At 48.2% G+C, this 19,099-nt stretch overlaps 2 protein-coding genes across 2 annotated transcripts; one reads left to right on the plus strand and one right to left on the minus strand.

The window, feature by feature from the left end:
• Positions 1–507: 507 nt before the first annotated feature.
• On the plus strand, positions 508–3,325 carry LOC136519029 (putative clathrin assembly protein At1g03050). Its single transcript, XM_066512705.1, has 2 exons — positions 508–1,889; positions 1,987–3,325. The coding sequence occupies exons 1-2, from the start codon at positions 1,145–1,147 to the stop codon at positions 3,081–3,083; spliced, it is 1,842 nt and encodes a 613-aa protein (XP_066368802.1). The 5' UTR covers positions 508–1,144; the 3' UTR covers positions 3,084–3,325.
• A 117-nt stretch (positions 3,326–3,442) lies between these two features.
• Positions 3,443–7,814, minus strand: LOC136519030 (NAC domain-containing protein 2-like). The gene is made up of 6 exons (XM_066512706.1): positions 7,659–7,814; positions 5,897–6,675; positions 5,465–5,742; positions 4,558–5,049; positions 3,950–4,409; positions 3,443–3,875 (listed from the first exon to the last, which is right to left on the minus strand). Exons 2-5 carry the CDS (start codon positions 6,051–6,053, stop codon positions 3,972–3,974), a joined length of 1,365 nt encoding a protein of 454 aa, XP_066368803.1. The 5' UTR covers positions 6,054–6,675; positions 7,659–7,814; the 3' UTR covers positions 3,443–3,875; positions 3,950–3,971.
• Between the last annotated feature and the right edge of the window lie 11,285 nt (positions 7,815–19,099).

The following is a 19,099-nucleotide window of genomic DNA, read 5'->3' on the forward strand; positions in this document are numbered from 1 at the left end:
ATTTCAACATACTTATGAAACACATGAAACGTACGTTTGCAACATGCATTTTTAGCATATCGCAACATCTCATGCTTGGGAGAATGGAGGCTCGTCGGCGTGTGGAGCTCGCTGGAGACAGTGGGCCAACGGCGCTTGTTGGCGGCGGGCCGGCGGCAGTGGCGGCGCGAGGCGGCATCAGCCACGCGAAGCGGCAAGGAGGCAGAGGGCAGCCGCAGCTCAGAGGCGGCCGCGCGCCGCGCTTGGCAGGCAGGGGCGACAGTCTGGTGGCCTAGCGTCATGCCTGGCAGGCAGGGCCGACAGCCGAGCGCCACGGCTCGGAGGCGGGCGCGCGAGTAGTGCCGGCAGTCCGGTGGCCGAGCGCTGCTCCTTGGAGGCGATAGGCGAGCGGATAGGAGCACCGAGCTGGTAGGAGCGACGAGCGGATAGGAGCAACGAGCAAATAAGAGCGACGAGCGTTTTTTTAATTAGAAACAGATGAGTGAATTTGAGGGGGTTGTTGGGCGGATCAACTATGCATCTGGAAGACACGTCAGGACGGACAGGGACGGACGGATACCGAAAGCAAAATGTAAGAGAATGGCCTAGTAGCAATGTGATCTGCATCGGTGCATGGCAGCACGTGCGGGAAAATTTAACTTTCAGCAGTGAAAGTAACGACTTCTGCTATATCCAATTATTATCCATGCAGGTACGATAGGAATAAGTTGCAGTTGTGCAAAGAGAAGGTGCTCACTCTGTTCTAAATTTTGGGTTCGGGCCCATAGCTGTAAACATCGTACGCTAAATTAAAGCCCCGATAGAAATAAGCCCACTAAAATAAGCCCATATACCGGTTAGAGGAGATTAACAATGTTGGCTTCCGGCGAACATTTTTATATATCACTAAAAAAATATTACAAGATTCAGAAAGATAATAAGAAAAGTCAACCACACATCCACTGTGTCATGCCCACGGGGGCCGCCTCCTTCCTCGGTCGCCCTCCCGCCACCCGCCACCCGCTTTCGTCGTGCGCCCAAACACCAACACCACACGTCCATTTGCCCGTCCACATGACAGGGCCATCCCGACCAAGCGCGAGGCGAGAATCTATCGCGAGCAAGCGATCGACCTCTGCGAGGAGGACGACGACGGAAACGTACCATGGCTCCGAGCAAGCTGCGCCAAGCGCTGGGCGCGGTGAAGGACCAGACGAGCATCGGGCTCGCCAAGGTCGGCAGCGGCGGCGCCCTGGAGGCGGACCTGGACGTGGCCATTGTCAAGGCCACCAGGCACAGCGAGTCGTTCCCGGCCGACGAGCGCCACATCCGGGAGATCATCACGCTCACCTGCCTCTCCCGGGTGTACGTCGGCTCCTGCGTGTCATCGCTGTCGCGCCGCCTCGGCCGGACCCGGAGCTGGGCGGTCGCGCTCAAGACGCTCGTCATCGTGCACCGCCTCCTCGCCGACGGGGACCCGGCGTTCGAGCAGGAGGTGTTCTTCGCCACGCGGCGCGGGACGCGGATGCTCAACATGTCCGACTTCTGCGACCGCTCCCGCGCCGACGCCTGGGACTTCTCCGCCTTCGTCCGCACCTACGCCGCCTACCTCGACGACCGCCTCGAGTACCGGATGCAGGGCAGGCAGCAGGGCGCCGGCGGCGCCGCGCGCGGTGGCAGGCCGCTCCACGAGGAGATGTACGCCGCGTCCCCCGGGAACCGCTACACCTGCGACGTCGCCGCCTTCAACGGGAGACAGGAGGACGCGGCGGACGCCGAGGCTCACAGCAGGGCGGTGGCGCTCGTGACCAGGGACCCGCCCACGAGCGAGATGACGGTGGATCAGCTGCTCGTCAAGGCCAACCAGCTGCATCATCTCCTCGACCGGTTCATCGCCTGCCGCCCTGTAGGTGAGTCCGTTCCACATCCTTCGCGGCCATCCTTGCCCTGGATTTGTTCAGAGCTAGCCAAATCATGCATGCTCACCTTTGAATGACATTGTCGCAGGCGCGGCGAAGGCAAACCGGGTGGTGGCGGTGTCTCTGTACCTGCTGGTTAAGGAGAGCGTGCAGCTCTACTGCGAGCTCACGGAGGTGATGGCCACACTCATCAAGCAGTTCGCGGAGATGGAGACCGCTGACTGCGAGCGCGTGCACGCCCTCTTCTCCGGTCTCGCCAAGCAGCTGGAGGAGCTGGAGAATTTCTACGCGTGGTGCAAGGTTGTCTGCGTGTGCCGCCAGTCCGACGTCCCGGAGGTGGAGGTCGTCACGCAGAAGAAGCTGGAACTAATGGACGAGTTCATCCGCGACAGGCACGCCGCCGCGGACTCGCAGCAGAGGCTCCCGCCGCCGGAACCGGAGCCGATGGCAAGCCCAGAGCGAGCCCTCGTCGAAGAGGAAGAGGACGACGACGATATGAACGCCACCAAGGCCCTTCCAGCGCCCGAGGAGCCGCCGGCCGCGGCGCAAGTCGACCCAGAGGCCCCTCTCGTCGTGGCCGCCCCGGTCGAGGAGGAGGCCGACTTCCTGAACCTCAAGGCGGACGCCATGTCCGGCGAAGAGCACGGACAGCAGCTGGCGCTGGCGCTGTTCGACGGCGACATAGCCGGCTCAGCGCCGAAAGGCAACGTGTTCCAAGGCGCTTCGGCGGACTGGGAAACGGAGCTGGTCCAGTCCGCGAGCGCGCTTGCGAACCAGCGCGCCGAGCTCGGCGGCGGCCTCAGTATGATGGTGCTGGACGGGATGTACAACCATGCGGTGGTGGCCAACAACGCACAGACGTTCTCCGGCAGCGCCAGCAGTGTGGCGTTGCGGCCACCAGGGGCGCCCATGCTCGCCCTGCCGGCGCCTCCAGGAGGCAGCGGCGCCGCCGTAGGTGCAGACCCTTTCGCGGCGTCGGCGTTGGTGCCTCCGCCGACGTATGTTCAGATGTCCGACATGCAGACGAAGCAGCAACTTCTGACGCAGGAGCAGCAGATGTGGCGACAGCACGGCAACAACGGAATGAATCAGGGAGCCTTAGCAATGCTAGAGCAGCGGCCAAACCAGAAGCAGCAGTTCCTACCTCACATGGGGCACAATTACGCAGGGTATCGGACTTCATAGATTAATCATCTGCAAATGTGGTTTTCCACATCTCCTCCAGCGTTCGAAAAAACAAAGGCTCGGAGTATCAAATAGTCAAATTCTGTCAAATTCTACAAGTTTCGAAAGCAGTTGGCAGTCCAATACTGCTTACTTCCCAATTCCCGTCATATTCAAACGAAAGAGACAACAGAAATCCTCAAAACACAGAAATACCTGTGCACGTAAGAGCAAAAGAAAGCGTCAACCCAAGGGGGTCCAATTGGTTTCAGGATAAAACGAAAGGCCTAACGGGGACAACAAAAATCCTCAAAACACAGAAGAGAACGTAAGAGCAAAGAAAACATCAACGATCCAAGGCCAACGAAATACATAACAAGTATGGGGCAAACATAAAAGTACTAAACGTTCCATATTGCGACAATAATAATGGTTTGCATATTGTCAATACTCAATACACACAAGACAAACTGCTTAAAATGATGGCAATCATGCAGGTTGCAATACACACAGGTAATAACATAATCAGAGATTTACATGCCAAGTCTTATTGATACTCAGCAGAGTGAGCCGAGATTGGCGGTCAGCTCAACCAGATGGGAGCATGCAGTAGTCGAAGCAGATTGATCCAAGCACCGTGCTTCCTTGAAATACCAGCCAAGGTCGGCTTGGTTCAAAAGAGCAGCAGACAATTTCATGAGCCCTGGTCAGCTTGGTTCAGAAGAGCAGCAGACGATTTCATGGGCCCAGGTATGACATCGATGACGTCCCCGACATCCAAGGTGGATAAAGAGTTGTAGTAGCAACAGAGAACTGCAAGTTGCAACACCGAAGCAGTCCAGACATGTTCAAGGACACAAAAAGAGAGCAGGCATAACTATCCGTACCTCCACGACAATTGGAGACCAATCATGATAAAGGGAACTGCATGGTTGGGTCCAAGTAGTCAGCTGCCACATCTGTGGCGAGTACACCATTATTGGAAGGAGGAAAAGCATCGAAAATGCTAGGCATTGTTGGTTCCGAAAGACCTGACAGAGTAGGGACATCATAATGTCCATTGTACTGAGCAAGAGGATACTGCATATATTGATTGTCCAGAGCAGGAAATTCACTGGGGAAGCTTGGATCAGGAGCAAGGAGATCAGTTAGTTCCATGTAATCATCAGCGGACAGTTCTCTGTCAGGTGGCAGCACAGGGTAATCTGTTGTTTCCACATTGCTGGTGTTGAAGTTGTTATCCACGCATCCTAACCCAACAAGCCCTGATAATTCATTGCAGAGGCCAAAAGAGTTGACTTCAAAAGCATGATCCTCAGCTTCAGACATCGGAGGAAGACCAGAGCACTGTGAAAGACATCAAAGCTAATAATGAGCATCTGAAAGGAATTTCTAATCTAAAGCAGAAACATAAAAAGAATTTCTAATCTAAAGCAGAAGCATAAAAACGATGAGCTGTCAAGGAAACTAGCAAAAGAACAAGACTGATTTATACCTCTCCAAAAGGAGTGTTATGCACAGGAGAATCATTCAGAAATCTAGACAGCTCCTCCAATAGAAAACCATCACAGTCATGAGGACTGTACATATCATTGGCCTCATTGGATATGTTGTTCACAGAAACCACACCATCTCCTGACATCTGAGCAGGTATATCTTGGATAGCAGAGCTAGCAACAGTACAGCCAAACGTTACGTCCTCAGCACAAGTATTTGAAGTGGCATGATCAAATGATGATTCCTCTCCAGCACAAGTAGCAGATGAATTATGTAGAGGTGGTTCCTGAAGAGCATCAGCAGGGGCAGCAGGCTGGTCACGTGGTCCCTCTGTTCGGTTCACTACTTCTGGAGAGGTCATCAAAGGAAACATAGAAGATTCAGCTTCTGGATTATCCCATTCAGCTTCATTAAACGGAGCCCCATATTGCTCCCCGATCCTTGGACCAAGGCCACTTTTCTTGAAAATTTTGCAGAGTACATAAGCATCCTGGATGTTCAACAAGACAAAGGAGATTCAGCATGGTAACTTATATGGCTCATGGAATACATATTGGTTAATCAAAAGGCACATTAACTCAGATATACTGCATATTAATTAGTGCTTTTTTCTGTGCCATTTCACTCTTCATTGCAGAAAGACATTCACAAAACTTGAACACATAACAAAAGGTATATGAATTGGCACAGCTAGATTTGACTAACATAACACTCATGAGACAGGAGCAATTAAGGTGACACCATATTTTGTTAGTTATTAATCATCCATAGAACATAACATGGAATCATTTGACTGCTTGACTGTCCACACAATCCAACAATCCAGTACAACATCCAACATCTAGAACATCTTATAAACTGTTTGTAAAATATGAACTGGAACATTAAGAGGCAGGTAGAATTACCTTTGAGAAACCAGCAGAAACCAAATCCTCATCTTCCATTTTGTATTCATACATCACCCAATCAGTTCTGTCACCCTTAGGGGCCTTGCCTTCATGAAATATCAATGTTTTCTTCATTCCAACAGTGCGAGAGTTAAGCGCAATTATTCTATCCTTTCCACTAGTCTTCCAGTAACCATTTGGCGTGGCACGGTTTGTCCTAGACCCATTAGGATACTTCTTGTCACGAGGACAAAAGAAGAACCATTCAAGATCTTTGCTTCTAAGGGAAGATTTGTCTGCACAAAAAAGAATATCAGTCCACTGGTATAAAAGCAAAATTTCACATCAATCAGTTCAAAAACTATGTTTTAGTCTCACTGAATATTCTATTCATCTAAGCACCAGTTACACAACAAAGAAAGTTAGAAAGCTAATGTTCAAATGAATTACCAGGTAGATCCCAGGGAGGAAACTTGTACAGGTCAACCTCTGATATAGCATCGACGATAAGTTTCTTTCCCATGATCTTCCTCTTCAAGTAGTAGGAAACAAGCTCAACATCAGTTGGGTGGAAACGGAAACCAGGAGGCAGGCTAGTTTGCGCCATCACCCTAAAGCTTCTCTTGCCTTCAACACCAATAGAAAGACCTCTAGACAAAAGCTGAAATGCTTCAAGGAGATCACTAGTTGCCCAGGAAGAGAGAAGCTTGAGTGCACAGACGAGAGAATCCAAGTGCACAAATCAACAAAGCAGAGCAGAAGAGAGCAGCTTTCAAAAGTGTGAGCACAGAATGCAGCAAGGAAAGACTTCAGGAGGCTGCAGTGCCAGCAGAGAGCAGGGCAATCCAACCTCTAGACAAGTCTTTGGAGGGGAGTGTTGCGAGAATGACAGGACCAAGAGAGAAGTTGGTCAAGTCACAGAAAGAGATCGTAGACCACAACTGATGATCAGAGAAAACTATGGTTGGCAAGACTCAAGGGAAGCAGGAGATCAAGCAATCAACCAACGGATGTTTTCTGAACTCAGATGAGAGAACTTGAGTCTTGCCAAATTCACCAGCTACAACTGATTCACATGGTAGGAAGTATTAGCACAAAACTCCTAGTGTTCCACTTGTATCAAGTGAAATCTCGGAATTTTATGCAGTATATGAACCAGAAGTAGCACGAGAGGAAATAAGGGTGTCCTCCGGCAACTTCAGCAGACATGGGTGATGAGGATCAGTATCCTGCATAAAAAGAAAACACAGGATAGGTGAATACACAGAAGGATCATATATGGAATATTCAAACTATGCAGGCATGATACTTAAAAGAATTATCTTGTATCATGACTAGATGCAATGACATGATTAACACCTTCCGTCAAACCTATATGGTACAAGAAGCGTATTCAATTTCGAACAAAAAAGGCATGTCAGTAGACAGTTGATTCTAAGGCCTTGTTTAGATTCTAAGTTTTTTCACTCTCTCTCTATCACATCAAATCTTTGGACACATGCATGGAGTATTAAATGTAGATAAAAAAAATAACTAATTACACAGTTTGATTGTAAATTACGAGACGAATCTTTTGAGCCTAGTTAGACCATGATTGGACAATAATTGTCAAATACAAACGAAAGTGCTACAGTGTCAAATGCTGATTCCTAACACTCATCTAAACAAGGCCTAAAGCGCAAACTGCCCACAAGTGTCACGAGTGAAGGGGACAATTGTCACATCAGCAGACAGATGCGTCTGATCCACCATCTAATCCAACTTTTAGAGGCATATTCATATTCATCGTGTTATCCGGGAGGAAATCAACAAAATTCTAGTGAAGCACCGAAGTCAACGATCAATCAAACCTCTAATACGATCCCCAAATCGACATCAAGAAAGATACAAGTCTACCGTACAAGTCAACGCTAGACAACCAACCAACAACCCTAATTCGCAACCCCAACCAAGAACCCCCAATCGACCGATCGAGGATGAAACCAAACGGATCCAAGATCCACCACCTCTAATCGCAAAATCGACGAATTAATGCCCCAATCCTCAACCCAGGCCCCAGAAAGTCCTCAACCCAAACCAATCGGATCCACAATCCCCGCGCTTGCATCGAACCCCAGATCGACACTAATCCCGACCTAATCGGCCCACAAAGCCCTAAATTCGAACAGATCGACGCAGAATATGAAGAGTAAGGTTGATCGTAGGGGCTTACGGGGAAAACGAAGGGAAGCCAGCAGGCCGATGGGGAGAACCGTGGGGGAGAAGATGAGCGCCGCCGTCAGGTCAATGGATGCGAGATGCGGTTTGTATGGGGGGAGGGGGGAAGGGGGGAGGGATCGCGTGGCTGGGGAAAGGCTCTTTTAAAGGCGCGGGAGACCGGAGTTGGCCGGGACACTGGCGAGCGGGACCAGAGGGTTTTTCTTTTTCCTTGCTTCCAACCCCCGCCGCGTCGTGCGAGTTCCAGGAAACTTCCCCAGCTCGCGAATACGCGACGACCTTTTGGTTCCCAAATTGCCACCCAGGACCTGGGCTGTGTCGTGGGTTTTACGTGTCCGCCCTGCAATGCGAGGGTTTAACAAATATGGAAATTTGGACCTTTTATAGACTTCCTCTGTTCCCTTTACTAGTCTATCCATATCTTTAATTATTAATTTTAGAAATTTATTATATAGACTAGAAAAAATATCCGTGCGTTGCACCAGGATTTAAAAAATTATTAAAAGTTTCATACATTTATTTCAATAAAGACTATAATTGTCACATTTGATTGAAATAAATAACTATCGATTTAGAGAAGTAGGGCAATAAATTTGAATGATTTAGGATGCACGCACACATATACATTTAAGAGTCTCTACATTTAAAAAGTAATTGCTACTATAATACTCCCTCCATCCATTTATCAGAGTCATCTCAGCAAAAAAACAAATCCAAGAGTCAACGTCGTTTAAGCTACGGACGTGGTCCCTAGGCGCTCGCGGCTCCTCATACGAAATGCCGCAATTGATGCGGCGCCGTCCTCACGTTGCTTCAAATACCGCCTCCGTTCCCTCCCGTTAGCCTTCGTGAAAGTGTCCAGCACACCACGCCGCCGCAACGCCGAGTGGCTCCACGCTGCTGCATGCCTGCATGCGATGGATCGCCAGGACGACGACGATGAGATCCATTACGTGCGTGGTGTCAACTGGGCACCAGATTCTACCGATGAAGATGAAGACCCCATGGCCGACAGCGAGGTGCAGTTCGTGATGGATACTTTTGCAGGTGAGACTGAGGTGCCATACTCCCATATGGACATCGCCGAAGTCGACGAACCTGACGCCGAAGTCGACGAACCTAACGTCGTGTATGCCCTAGTGAAGCTGGCTTCAACTGATGTTCGCCCTATTCGCTTGGCTTATAAGCCATACTTTTTTCAGTCAACGAACATTATTTTTCTCTCACAACAAATCAGCCAACAGTAATTTCAGCCATGGCTTATCAGCTAAGCGAACATGGCAGTTAACAAGTTTCAATCCGACAAGGTGAAACATGAAGCCTCTAGTTTGATGTTCCCCGTGTTATTGCCTCTCTTGTATGGACGCCATGAGGAGGACGTCAATGATGCTGCCCCGCTTTGGATTGGTCGTGGCCTCGTGGGTACTGTAATGTTTCTAATGGATTGCCAAAGATTCCAGATAGAGGTCTGGACGCTGAGAAGCTTGAAGAAACTAAGATGTCCATGTTCAATATTATTTTCCCTTCCTTGTACTAGTCCTAGTATTAGTTGGAGCAATTTTAGTGTTGAGTTTAGCAGTACTGTAAGTTCTGTTAGCTAATGGATGAAAATTTTCATGTTCAAGATGAATTGCATTTGAAAAACAAGGGATAATATTGCTTGCAATTTCCATTACTCGAACCGAAGCGACAAAAAAAGCATCATACATGACTTCTAATTCTAACTAGCGACGAACTGCATGGCTTGATTGTGAAATTGCAAAGGGCAACTCGGAGTAGTTGGAAGACGTCCTTGTAGCTCTAAAGTTTTCTTCTTCATGTGAGGGATGTTGTAGTGCTGGCCTCCATTGTGCTTCATGATCTCCATCATGCAACCTTGCTGGATTAGAAAAATACGGTTGGCCCTTTGCACAGGATAGTCCTGATACGCCTTATCAACCTTTGCCACGATGTCATTAATGTTGTTTGGTGTTCCCTTTTCAAACAGTGCCTGAATTGTTGCAAAAAAACCAAGATCCAATACATTAAGGTCAGGAGAATTGGGAGGTTGCCATGTGAGTCTAATGTCCCAACCATCTGCTTGGGCGGCCTGAACAAATGCAGGGTCATTCACATTAATGTAAGTCTTAGCATTGTCTTGATGTATGTATATGGACAATCCTTTCTCTTCTGCTTTCCACTTTGCTTTGATTGCGGGTAGAACCTTGTTCACAAGGAAATCTCACGTCATGGCTTTTGTTACAAGGGTACCTACATATGTAAACATTGTTAATAGGGGCTATTGCGTTCTTGCCCCTATTTTAAACCCCAATTGTGATTTTACCCTCATTTTCTTCCACTTTGTGTTTTTACCCCTGCTTTTCCAAAATGAAGGTTCAGTTTACCCCTACTTCGTGAACAGCAGGTAACGGTGTTAGAAAAGTTGAAAGATGACAAGTTTGCCCTTCCGAATATTGCGTTTTTGCCCCTATTTCAAATCCTAATTGTGATTTTACCCCCACTTTCTTCCACTTTGTGTTTTTACCCATACTTTTCCAAAACGAAGGCTCCATTTACCTCAATTCTTAACTCAGTTATCTACACCCGGATCAAAGCAATTAAAAATTAACAAAAGCCCTGTGAAAAGACAAACTTACCCCTTATCTCTCAGTCGTCTCTCTCAGGGTCGTCCCTCTCAACGCTAGCAGGCAGTGGACGGCTGGGTGCGGCAGCTGTGGTGGCGGAAGGGCAGCCTCGGGCCGTTGGGCGGGCGCGGCGAGCGGGCGCGTGTGGCCAGACGGAGTAACTGACGCGGGCGCGCGTGGCTTAGCCTGACATGGGCGCGTAGCCAGGCACGCGGCTCTGCTTAGCGTGGGCGCGCGCAGCCAAGCACGCGGCTCTGCTTGGCGCTGGCGCACGCGGCTTGGCCAGCGTCGCGAGCGCACGTCTTGTGAAAGCAGCCGACCATGGAGCCGAAGATCTGCCTCTCTCTCTCAACTCTAGCGGATGGCTGGGTGCGGCGATCGTGGAAGGGAGCGCGGACTCATGATTCCTTCCACGAGCACCCCACCCCAACCATCCGCTAGGTTGAGAGAGAGAGGCGGGTCTTTGGCTCTATGGTCGGCTGCTTTCACGAGCCGCGCGCTCGCGACGCCAGCCAAGCCGTGTGCACCTGCATCAAGCAGAGCCGCGTGCCTGGCTGTGCGCGCCCGCGCCAAGCAGAGCCACGTGCCTGGCTGTGCGCCCACGTCAGGCTAAGCCACGCGCGCCCGCGCCGCTTCCTCCGCCTAGCCGCACGCGCCCGCTCACCGCGCCGCCCGATGCTGCCCTTCCACCACCACTATCGCCGCACCCAGCCACCCGCTGCCTGCTAGCGTTGAGAGGGACGACCCTGAGAAGATGACCGAGAGATAAGGGGTAAGTTTGTCTTTTCACAGGGCTTTTATTAATTTTTAATTGCTTTGATCCGGATGTAGATAACAGAGTTAAGAATTAGGGTAAACGGAGCCTTCGTTTTGGAAAAGTAGGGGTAAAAACACAAAGTGGAAGAAAGTTGGGGTAAAATCACAATTGGGGTTTGAAATAGGGGCAAAAACGCAATATTCGGAAGGGCAAACGTGTCATCTTTCAACTTTTTTTAACACCGTTACCTGTTGTTCACGGAGCAGGGGTAAACTGAACCTTCGTTTTGGAAAAGCAGGGGTAAAAACACAAAGTGGAAAAAATAGGGGTAAAATCATAATTGGGGTTCAAAATAGGGGCAAGAACGCAATAGCCCCTTGTTAATAAGACTCATGATTCATGTAGGATATGCAAAAAAAATGCAATTTTTAGTGCCTGCGTCCCTATTTGGGCTCCATCTCTTTGCTGGCTCTACTTTCACAAAGGAAAAAAATACCTAGTTTACCATCAGAAATGCATTGACCATTATCATCAAATCTAGGCCTCGTAACCACAGCTAGGAACATCACCTTCTCAATAAAATTTTTGCTTTTAACTGCTCGTTGTGGTCTTTCTTCATCATTTGCAAGGTAATATTTTTTGTTCCTATGAGTCCTATAGAACCACTTTTCATCAATGTACATGACATTGTACATTGGTTTAAAAGACAAAGGCTGATCATTCAGCATGGATAAACAATACTTGATGCGGGCCTTCTTGTTTTCATCGGTCAAGCTAAACTTGAGGTCATTAGTGTGACGACGAAAATAGCCTTCCTTGAAATGGTTATGAAGTGTGCTCTTCTTGACACCCAGTGCATTAGCAAGATCCTAAAAAATGGTGTGCTGACTAAGAGGAATGTCTTTTATGGATTCCAAGTCTATTTCTATTCTTTTCCTACCACAATTCTTAGACCATCTGTTCACAACACCATTTATTCCACCAGTTTGTCCATTTTTCCAAATGGACTGCACAACTCTTACATGCACATCAAATTTTTGTGCAACTCCCTTTGAAATCCCACGGCGCAGAATAGGAGGATCAGTTTTTGCCAATAGCTCTAGATATATGGCGGTCTTTAAGTCATCCGAGTAGAACCTCCGTTTGTTATTATTAGAACCTGTAAACTAGAAGCATCTACTGTGATTAGTGGAGATAATTGAAACTGAACCTGAACCCGACAATAGACTGAAGATAACTGAAAAGTGAACCTGACATCTATCCGACAACAAAGAAAACTAAAAAACTAGACTAAACTGATCTTGAACCTCACTAAGAAAACTAAACCTGATCCAACCAACAAATCACTAATTAATACAGGAAACTAAAAATCACAATTTGAAAGACCCTCTGCTTGCACGCCATCTGCTGCAGCAACATCTTGATCTCCATCTGCTCCTTGGCCATCTCCATCTACTATACCAGGTGCTTGCATTCCTGTGGGTGGCGCTGGTACTCCTCCATCTTCGTCACATGTGACATGAAACACACAAAAATAGCATAAATGAGAAAATAAAGCTTCGAAAACCTTTCCAAAAATAAAATTTAATAGCAAATTCTTTTCAAAAGAATAGGACGTTTGCAGGCAAACTTATATAAGTAGCCCTATTAGTCTATTACTATGGTTATGTATCTAGGATAGATAGCACTCTGCTGGCTTAGGTAGGTTTAATCAATTTTTCTGCAGGTAAACTGACTCGAGCATAGTATCGGCTAGCTACAGGGAGAGAACGATGTGCCAAAAATCTAAGAACGATTGCCCTATATGTTGGCAATAGTGAAAGGACGTATAGGACGTGCATTTATGCATATCCTGTTTGTGCATTGTAGTGTCATATTGCTTGCAGATACGCCATCCATAGGTGTCACATGTGTCATATTGTGCACGACTGACTCGTTCCCGTTCTAGGGTTAGGTCTGCACTGTGGCTTTGTGTTCCACGTTCGCCTGTGGTTCACGCCTATTGTGACCCACGACTCCCCATACCCCTTTTCTTCACTCTTGTCGGACACCTACCCTACAGTCGTACTAGTCAGTAATGGCATCACACGTCGTTCATCTCGAATGCATGGAAGTTGGTCTATTCGCTCGTAGTGATCCCACACGGGAACCTCGGTGGACCGTGCTAGGACCACTGAACGCTCCACCTTTATAAGCAGAGCCTAACTTAGCCCTTAGTACCACCACTCAGCACACTTTAGCTCGCTTAGCTTTTCCTTTGAGCCAGCTTTTCGCTCAGCCTTCCTCACGACCACCGCTAAAGATGGTAGGAGCCTGGGTTAGTAGTTACTGCCTAAACATTGAGGGTTTTCCTAGAACCCTGCAAAAGCTTAGAGTCAAAGATCATCCCGAGTATGAGGGCTGTGAGTATGAGGAGCATGGCACTGAGCGGTGTGAGGTTACCATTTACATTGGGAAGAGTGAAGAGTTCCCTGACCTCACTGAGGCCTGGAGTGTGACCGTAGCCAGGTTTAGCTTCATCGACACCTACCAGGTTGTGGCTCGCAAAGCCTTGCGGTACCTCTGCCAGATCTATGAAGAGCCCATTGCCCATACCCCATGAGATTCTTCCCACCCTTGGACAAGAATCGGCAGGCATGGAGGGCTCACATGGAGGCTTTGCAAGGACGAGATGCACAAGAAGATAGTCCTACCATGGTGCACTTGACCACGTACCTACTCGTTTTGGATGAGCATTATGACCGGCAAGCCTTGGAACTGAGGATCTGCCTTCGGCGGGCGGAGGAAGCTGAGATCTTCACCTAGATGCTCTAGGTGCAACTTGCCAAAGCACATGCCAGTGCTGTAGCTGCTGAGAGTCAGGAGACTGCTATGTCAGAAGCTCTGAAGGACACTAAAGATCGGTATGTCCATCTGCTACGGGTGGCCTATCTTGTCACTAGGGCCAAGCGGAGGACGCTGGCTACTGAAAGGCAGGATCCCTATCCACCCACCAGAAAGAAGAAGAACCGGTGTGGCAGTGCCACCAGCACCCTCCACCCTCGGAAGTGTCAGAAGTCGAGTCCTTGATTCCTCCCACTCAGCCATTGGCCCAAGAAGATGCAGATCCATAGCCTAGGCGGTAGCAAAATCCATCGAGCCCAGGAATGAAGATGTGTGGTCTGGATGTAGATTAGTTATATTGGGATGTTGTACCCATAGTAGTAGTATTGTTCGTCGCTGTCCTCTGATATTATACTCTTGCCATTGTTTGTCGTCTGTAGTGTTGAGGTAGTCCGACCGTAGGGAATGTTGTGTCATGAATGAGAGACTGGATGCCTGTATGATGCAACCGTATAAGACCATTGGAATATGCATTTTATTTATTTTGTTGTGTTTATTGCGTTCATCTACCTTAAGTTCGTTATATGTGCTTAAAGTTTTCAAGGGCGATACTAAGTGAGTTACAAGAGAAGTTACCATCCAGATATTAGTGGACCAGCCATGATTGGATAATATTGGACACTGTATCGACTAATTGTGGATGTTCCAATAGAACACTTGAATCTCGTTAAATCAAATCCGTCATTAGATTTGAATTCCTTGTGCCTTGTTGTGAAGGGAACCCTTGTTGTTTGAATCTTCCCTTGCAATACTCCCATTATTCTATGGTCTATGACCCCACCGCCTTCATGGCTTGTAAGTTGGTAATAGTTGCCTAGTAAATAGCTTATGGTGTCGCGATGAAACCGAGGGATCCCTGTGGAACAGCTACCACATGGTGACGCTGCTCAGCATACACTGGTATCGAGGTTGTTGACCAAGTACATTTACTAAGTTACACCGCCATACCACTTTTGCTACAAATATTCTCCTTGAAAATATTTAGGTGTTCAAACGGAAAATCAACAACGGGTTGATGAAATAGTGTTCTCTCAAAGAAAGCAAGAGAACGTGGTTTTGGAGGAAGTGTGTATGTCGTGCTCTCAGTTCATTTAGAGGTTGGTACACATGGTGGACAAGGAAAGGAGAGAAGAGTAGAAAGGAAGGTTAGCCTCAGGTAGTCAGGAGTGATTATAGAAGTCTAAGTGGATGTCATGTCCCAAGCCCTGTGTCTAGTTGACCGTGCTACGCATGCTGGATCATTTCACTGCATGCCCTATGAACGCTGTCTATATCGGGCACTTAGCACCCTATTTTCGCGTGGCCGTGGCATCATGTCACACTTGGCATCCTTGTGCACTATGCACTTTTCCTTTTCCCTAGCATCCGGTCGGCTCTCGACCCCCACGCCTCATGCCTTGTCCCTATACTAGACCCCTCTTTCCCCTCCCTTCTTTCTTCTTTTGTGAACATGGCCGCCCATACGCCTACCTCGTCGAGAGGACCCCCTCTCCTCTCCTCTCCCTTATCTTTTGCCCGCTCGCACAGGAAGCACACCTTGTCTGACCTTATCTCCATAGCACAACCCATCTGTGTACCCTATCCATGTCGCTTCCACTTCCAGTGTGTTGCTCTCCACCTCCGTTCACCACTATAAGATCCCCTTGGTCCTTGCTCTTCTTCTTCTTCATCCCATTCCCTCACATTCAAGGCAGAGTTACGAAATCTAGTTGCCATTGTAAAGCTTGGTTCATTAGTGTAATCTGAGAAGAAGAAAGGATCTGGTTTCCAAAGAAGTTCAAATTTCCTTAGTTAGTTTGGTCTTAGGGTTCACAATGTTTGAGTTCTAGGAGTCCTATTTCTAGATCTGTTGGTGCTACGCCATGTTTTGGATAATCATTATCTTATTGTTTCTCCATTGTCCTCGCCTATCTTGACTTCTGGATTAAGTCTCAGTTGTACCAGGTTGCTCTTGACCATGTATCCCTAGACCCCGTGTGGTTTAGTATTCGAAGTCATGTAATCATTCGTGTAATCCCTGATCTACGGAATGTAATCATGTTCCCCTCTTTTGGTTCTTGCTTCGAATCTAAGGACCAGATCCTTTTTAAGGGGGGTTGGTTGTAACACCTCTAGTGTTACGAGCTCGTTTAGCACCGAGATTTAGACCTAACAGGATTTTCAAAACGATTTGTCTCGGATTTTAAAATTTAAAAACTAGTTTCTTACATCCATGGCAAAAATCTAAAATTATATTTAAAAGCATTGTTGTCCTTGCTGCACTGTCATTTTGGATGTTTGAGTATAGTCGTGCGTCTCCCCTGCTCTGAATAAATCCGTCATCCGAATTATTAATGTCATGTCGTGTTGTCGGACCCCATCGTCATGTACACTGGCTCGCTAGATATCATCGATGGAGTAGTACCGCTGTCTATCTCTGTTGTCTCATCGTGTAATTGTCTTCATCGCAGCATCATTGCCTGCCTTCGCTATTATTATATTATCAGCATCAGCAGCATGTCGAGCGGTGGCTGCTGCGATTGACGTGTCGTCCACCGTACAAAAACATAGTGGCTCACGTGAAATTTTCAGTGCGTACATGCAACGCTTACCACTTATCAGTCTTAACAGTATGGACATCTAGCCTTTAGCTATTGCAATGCCTAGTCTCTGTCTAGGCACATGTTCGAGTTGTGCCGTGTTACGAGGCTAGTGGTGAACCACACGACTCCTCGCGCTTGCTCTGTAATGTCCCTGTCCACTCTCATCCTTGCCTGCCTCAGTTGTCTGCCTTGGCGAGCAAAAACTACAAGTCACAGCACGCCTAGGCAAGGGACAGGCTGGGTCACCTTTGTGTCGCTGCTACTACTCCCGCTACGTAGCGCTGCCCTTCTTTTTCTTCCCCGCGTTGCGTGCTGTGTCTGCAGCGTTGCTCGTCGCCTCTTCCTTCCCCCCCCCCTCCTGCTCGCGATGCACGTGCGCTCCCTCGGCCACATCCTAGGCCCACATTCCCACACCGTGTCACCATAGCCATCGTGTTCTGCCGGCAAGCCACCCCTCTGCTTGGCGCCCTGTAAGCCCGCGCCCCTTGTCCAGCTTGCCCTCACCGCCATCGCCCAGCCACTACATGCAAGCGCGCGCGCCCTTGGTCAGCACTGTGTCTTCGTCATGGCCACACCCCACAGTGCCACCGCTCCTTCCTTCCTGTAGCTGCTCCTTAGCCCCGCAACACACGCCATGGCCGAAGTTGGGCCACCGAGCGCCGCGACCGCCTCCGCCTCTTTCAGAAATTCATCTACTCCAGTGACTTCAATTCCAATTCCTCGCAACCATGAGTGCTCCCAGTTCTTATATAGCCCTAGATGAGACCTCGTTGCCATCCGTCAATGGTACGTGACAAATTTTGGAATCCCGTGCTCGTGGTCCGCCATTGTCACCGGAGAAGGAGCTCTTCATTTGCGCTGCTCCGTTTCCTCTCTATGCTATTCAAGCCGAGTTCTAGCATTGCCTTAATACCTCTAGGGTTTCCTTTTGTATAGTTTGGTCTGACATTGCCATTCGCCGCGAACGCCCTCGAACGCGACAGCACTACCGCTGCCACGGCTCTATTGTAACACCCCGGGTGTTTAAATATTAAAAATAGGATATATCATCATATGCATTGCATGGCATTTGGTCATATTGCAAACTTTGATATGCATTCACTAAAACAAGTTTACATTTGTGTTATGAGTGTTGAATTGAATTATTTGAATCAAGTCAAAATTTGGTTTGGATTTGAATTTTCGTGAAAACCCTGATTTTCAGTATTTAAATCCTACCCTAAAAACTCATTTCAAAATCTAAGCATATTTTGGGGTTGAGCCCAAAAGCAAAAGTGTAGAGCTTTTCTAGTTATACAAAGTTTGTTTTTGGAGATTTCAAAGTTGTTATGAAAAATTTAGAGTAATCGAAAAGGCGTAATTCATTAAATGTCACCTATGTGAATTCAAAAGTTCATTTCAAAATGTAAACCAAATTAGGGGTTGGTTATAAAAGCAAAGTTGTAGAACTTTGAATTTTGAACAACTTTTATTTTTTGAGATTTTTGAGTTGTTACACAAATTTGGGAGTAATTTGAATTTGAAAACGAAGGGCAATTCTGTAAATTCTGTGAACAGTGGCCGCCGCTTTGGCTACACCGCCGGCGACCTTCGGTTCGCTTCCAGGCGTGTGCATGGACGTCCTCGGCTTTGCGCTGGCACTGAGAAGTCTTCTGCGTGGCTTCCTTGTGCTTCTGAGCTGCTCTATTTAGCCTTGGCCGTCGCCATTTGCCCCCGCTCCCTTCCTCTGTTTTCACCACCGCTGTTGCCATAGCTCCGTTGAGCTTTTGTCGTCAAACCAGCGCCTGCGCCATCGTAGCAAAGCATGTCCTAGCTCCACTAGTTCCTTGCGCGTCTAGCCAACCAGTCCTTGTGGCTTGTCTTAATCGGAAACTTGCGGTGCGTGCTCTTCTTCCTCGCGGCCGGCAACGTCGCCATCGTGTTCGCCTCACCGTGGCTAGAGCTCCCCGGTGCGCCTCTGCCCCTGCTGAGTCTTGCTTCAGCTTCGCCACGATGCCGTGGTACTCTATGACCCATTGATTTCTCATTTTGATCACCATAGCTACCGGAGCATCGCCACCGACGATGGTCTACTCCGTCGTGCCTGCTCGGAACGTCGACCAGCCTCTTCATTGCTCCTCCGACCCTGCTCGTTGCTCAGTCATGTTCGGGGTGAGGTGTTGAACCCTTATGTGCTAAGTGTTTAACCTCTACCGTGCTTGTGTCACCGGTGTAGTGCGGCCGTGCCGTTGTGCCTGCCATGGTCATCGCTGTGCTTGGTCCTGGCCACGTTTGGTCTCGGTTGTGCCATCAATAGTTACGCCTTGTTGTAGTGATCACCGTGGTGCCTTTGCCTTCGCCGTTGGTCTCATCGGTGGCGAGGAATCGCCGGTCAACGCATGTGTCACCGGAGTCAGCGCTGGAGGTTGAAGATGACAAGTGGGGTCCCTTTGTCAGTGACTCAGTGTTCAAATGGAATTTTTCTATTTTCATATTTGAATGAATAGTGATGTAATTTGTTATTTTTGTGTAGATTTATTTAGAGCTCCAAAAATTATGAAAATTTTTGTGTGACTTCTCTGGGATGTATAGTATTTAAGAAAAATATGAA

This window comes from Miscanthus floridulus, chromosome 17 (genome assembly GCF_019320115.1).
Source record: "Miscanthus floridulus cultivar M001 chromosome 17, ASM1932011v1, whole genome shotgun sequence".
NCBI classification, from domain to species: Eukaryota; Viridiplantae; Streptophyta; class Magnoliopsida; order Poales; family Poaceae; genus Miscanthus; species Miscanthus floridulus.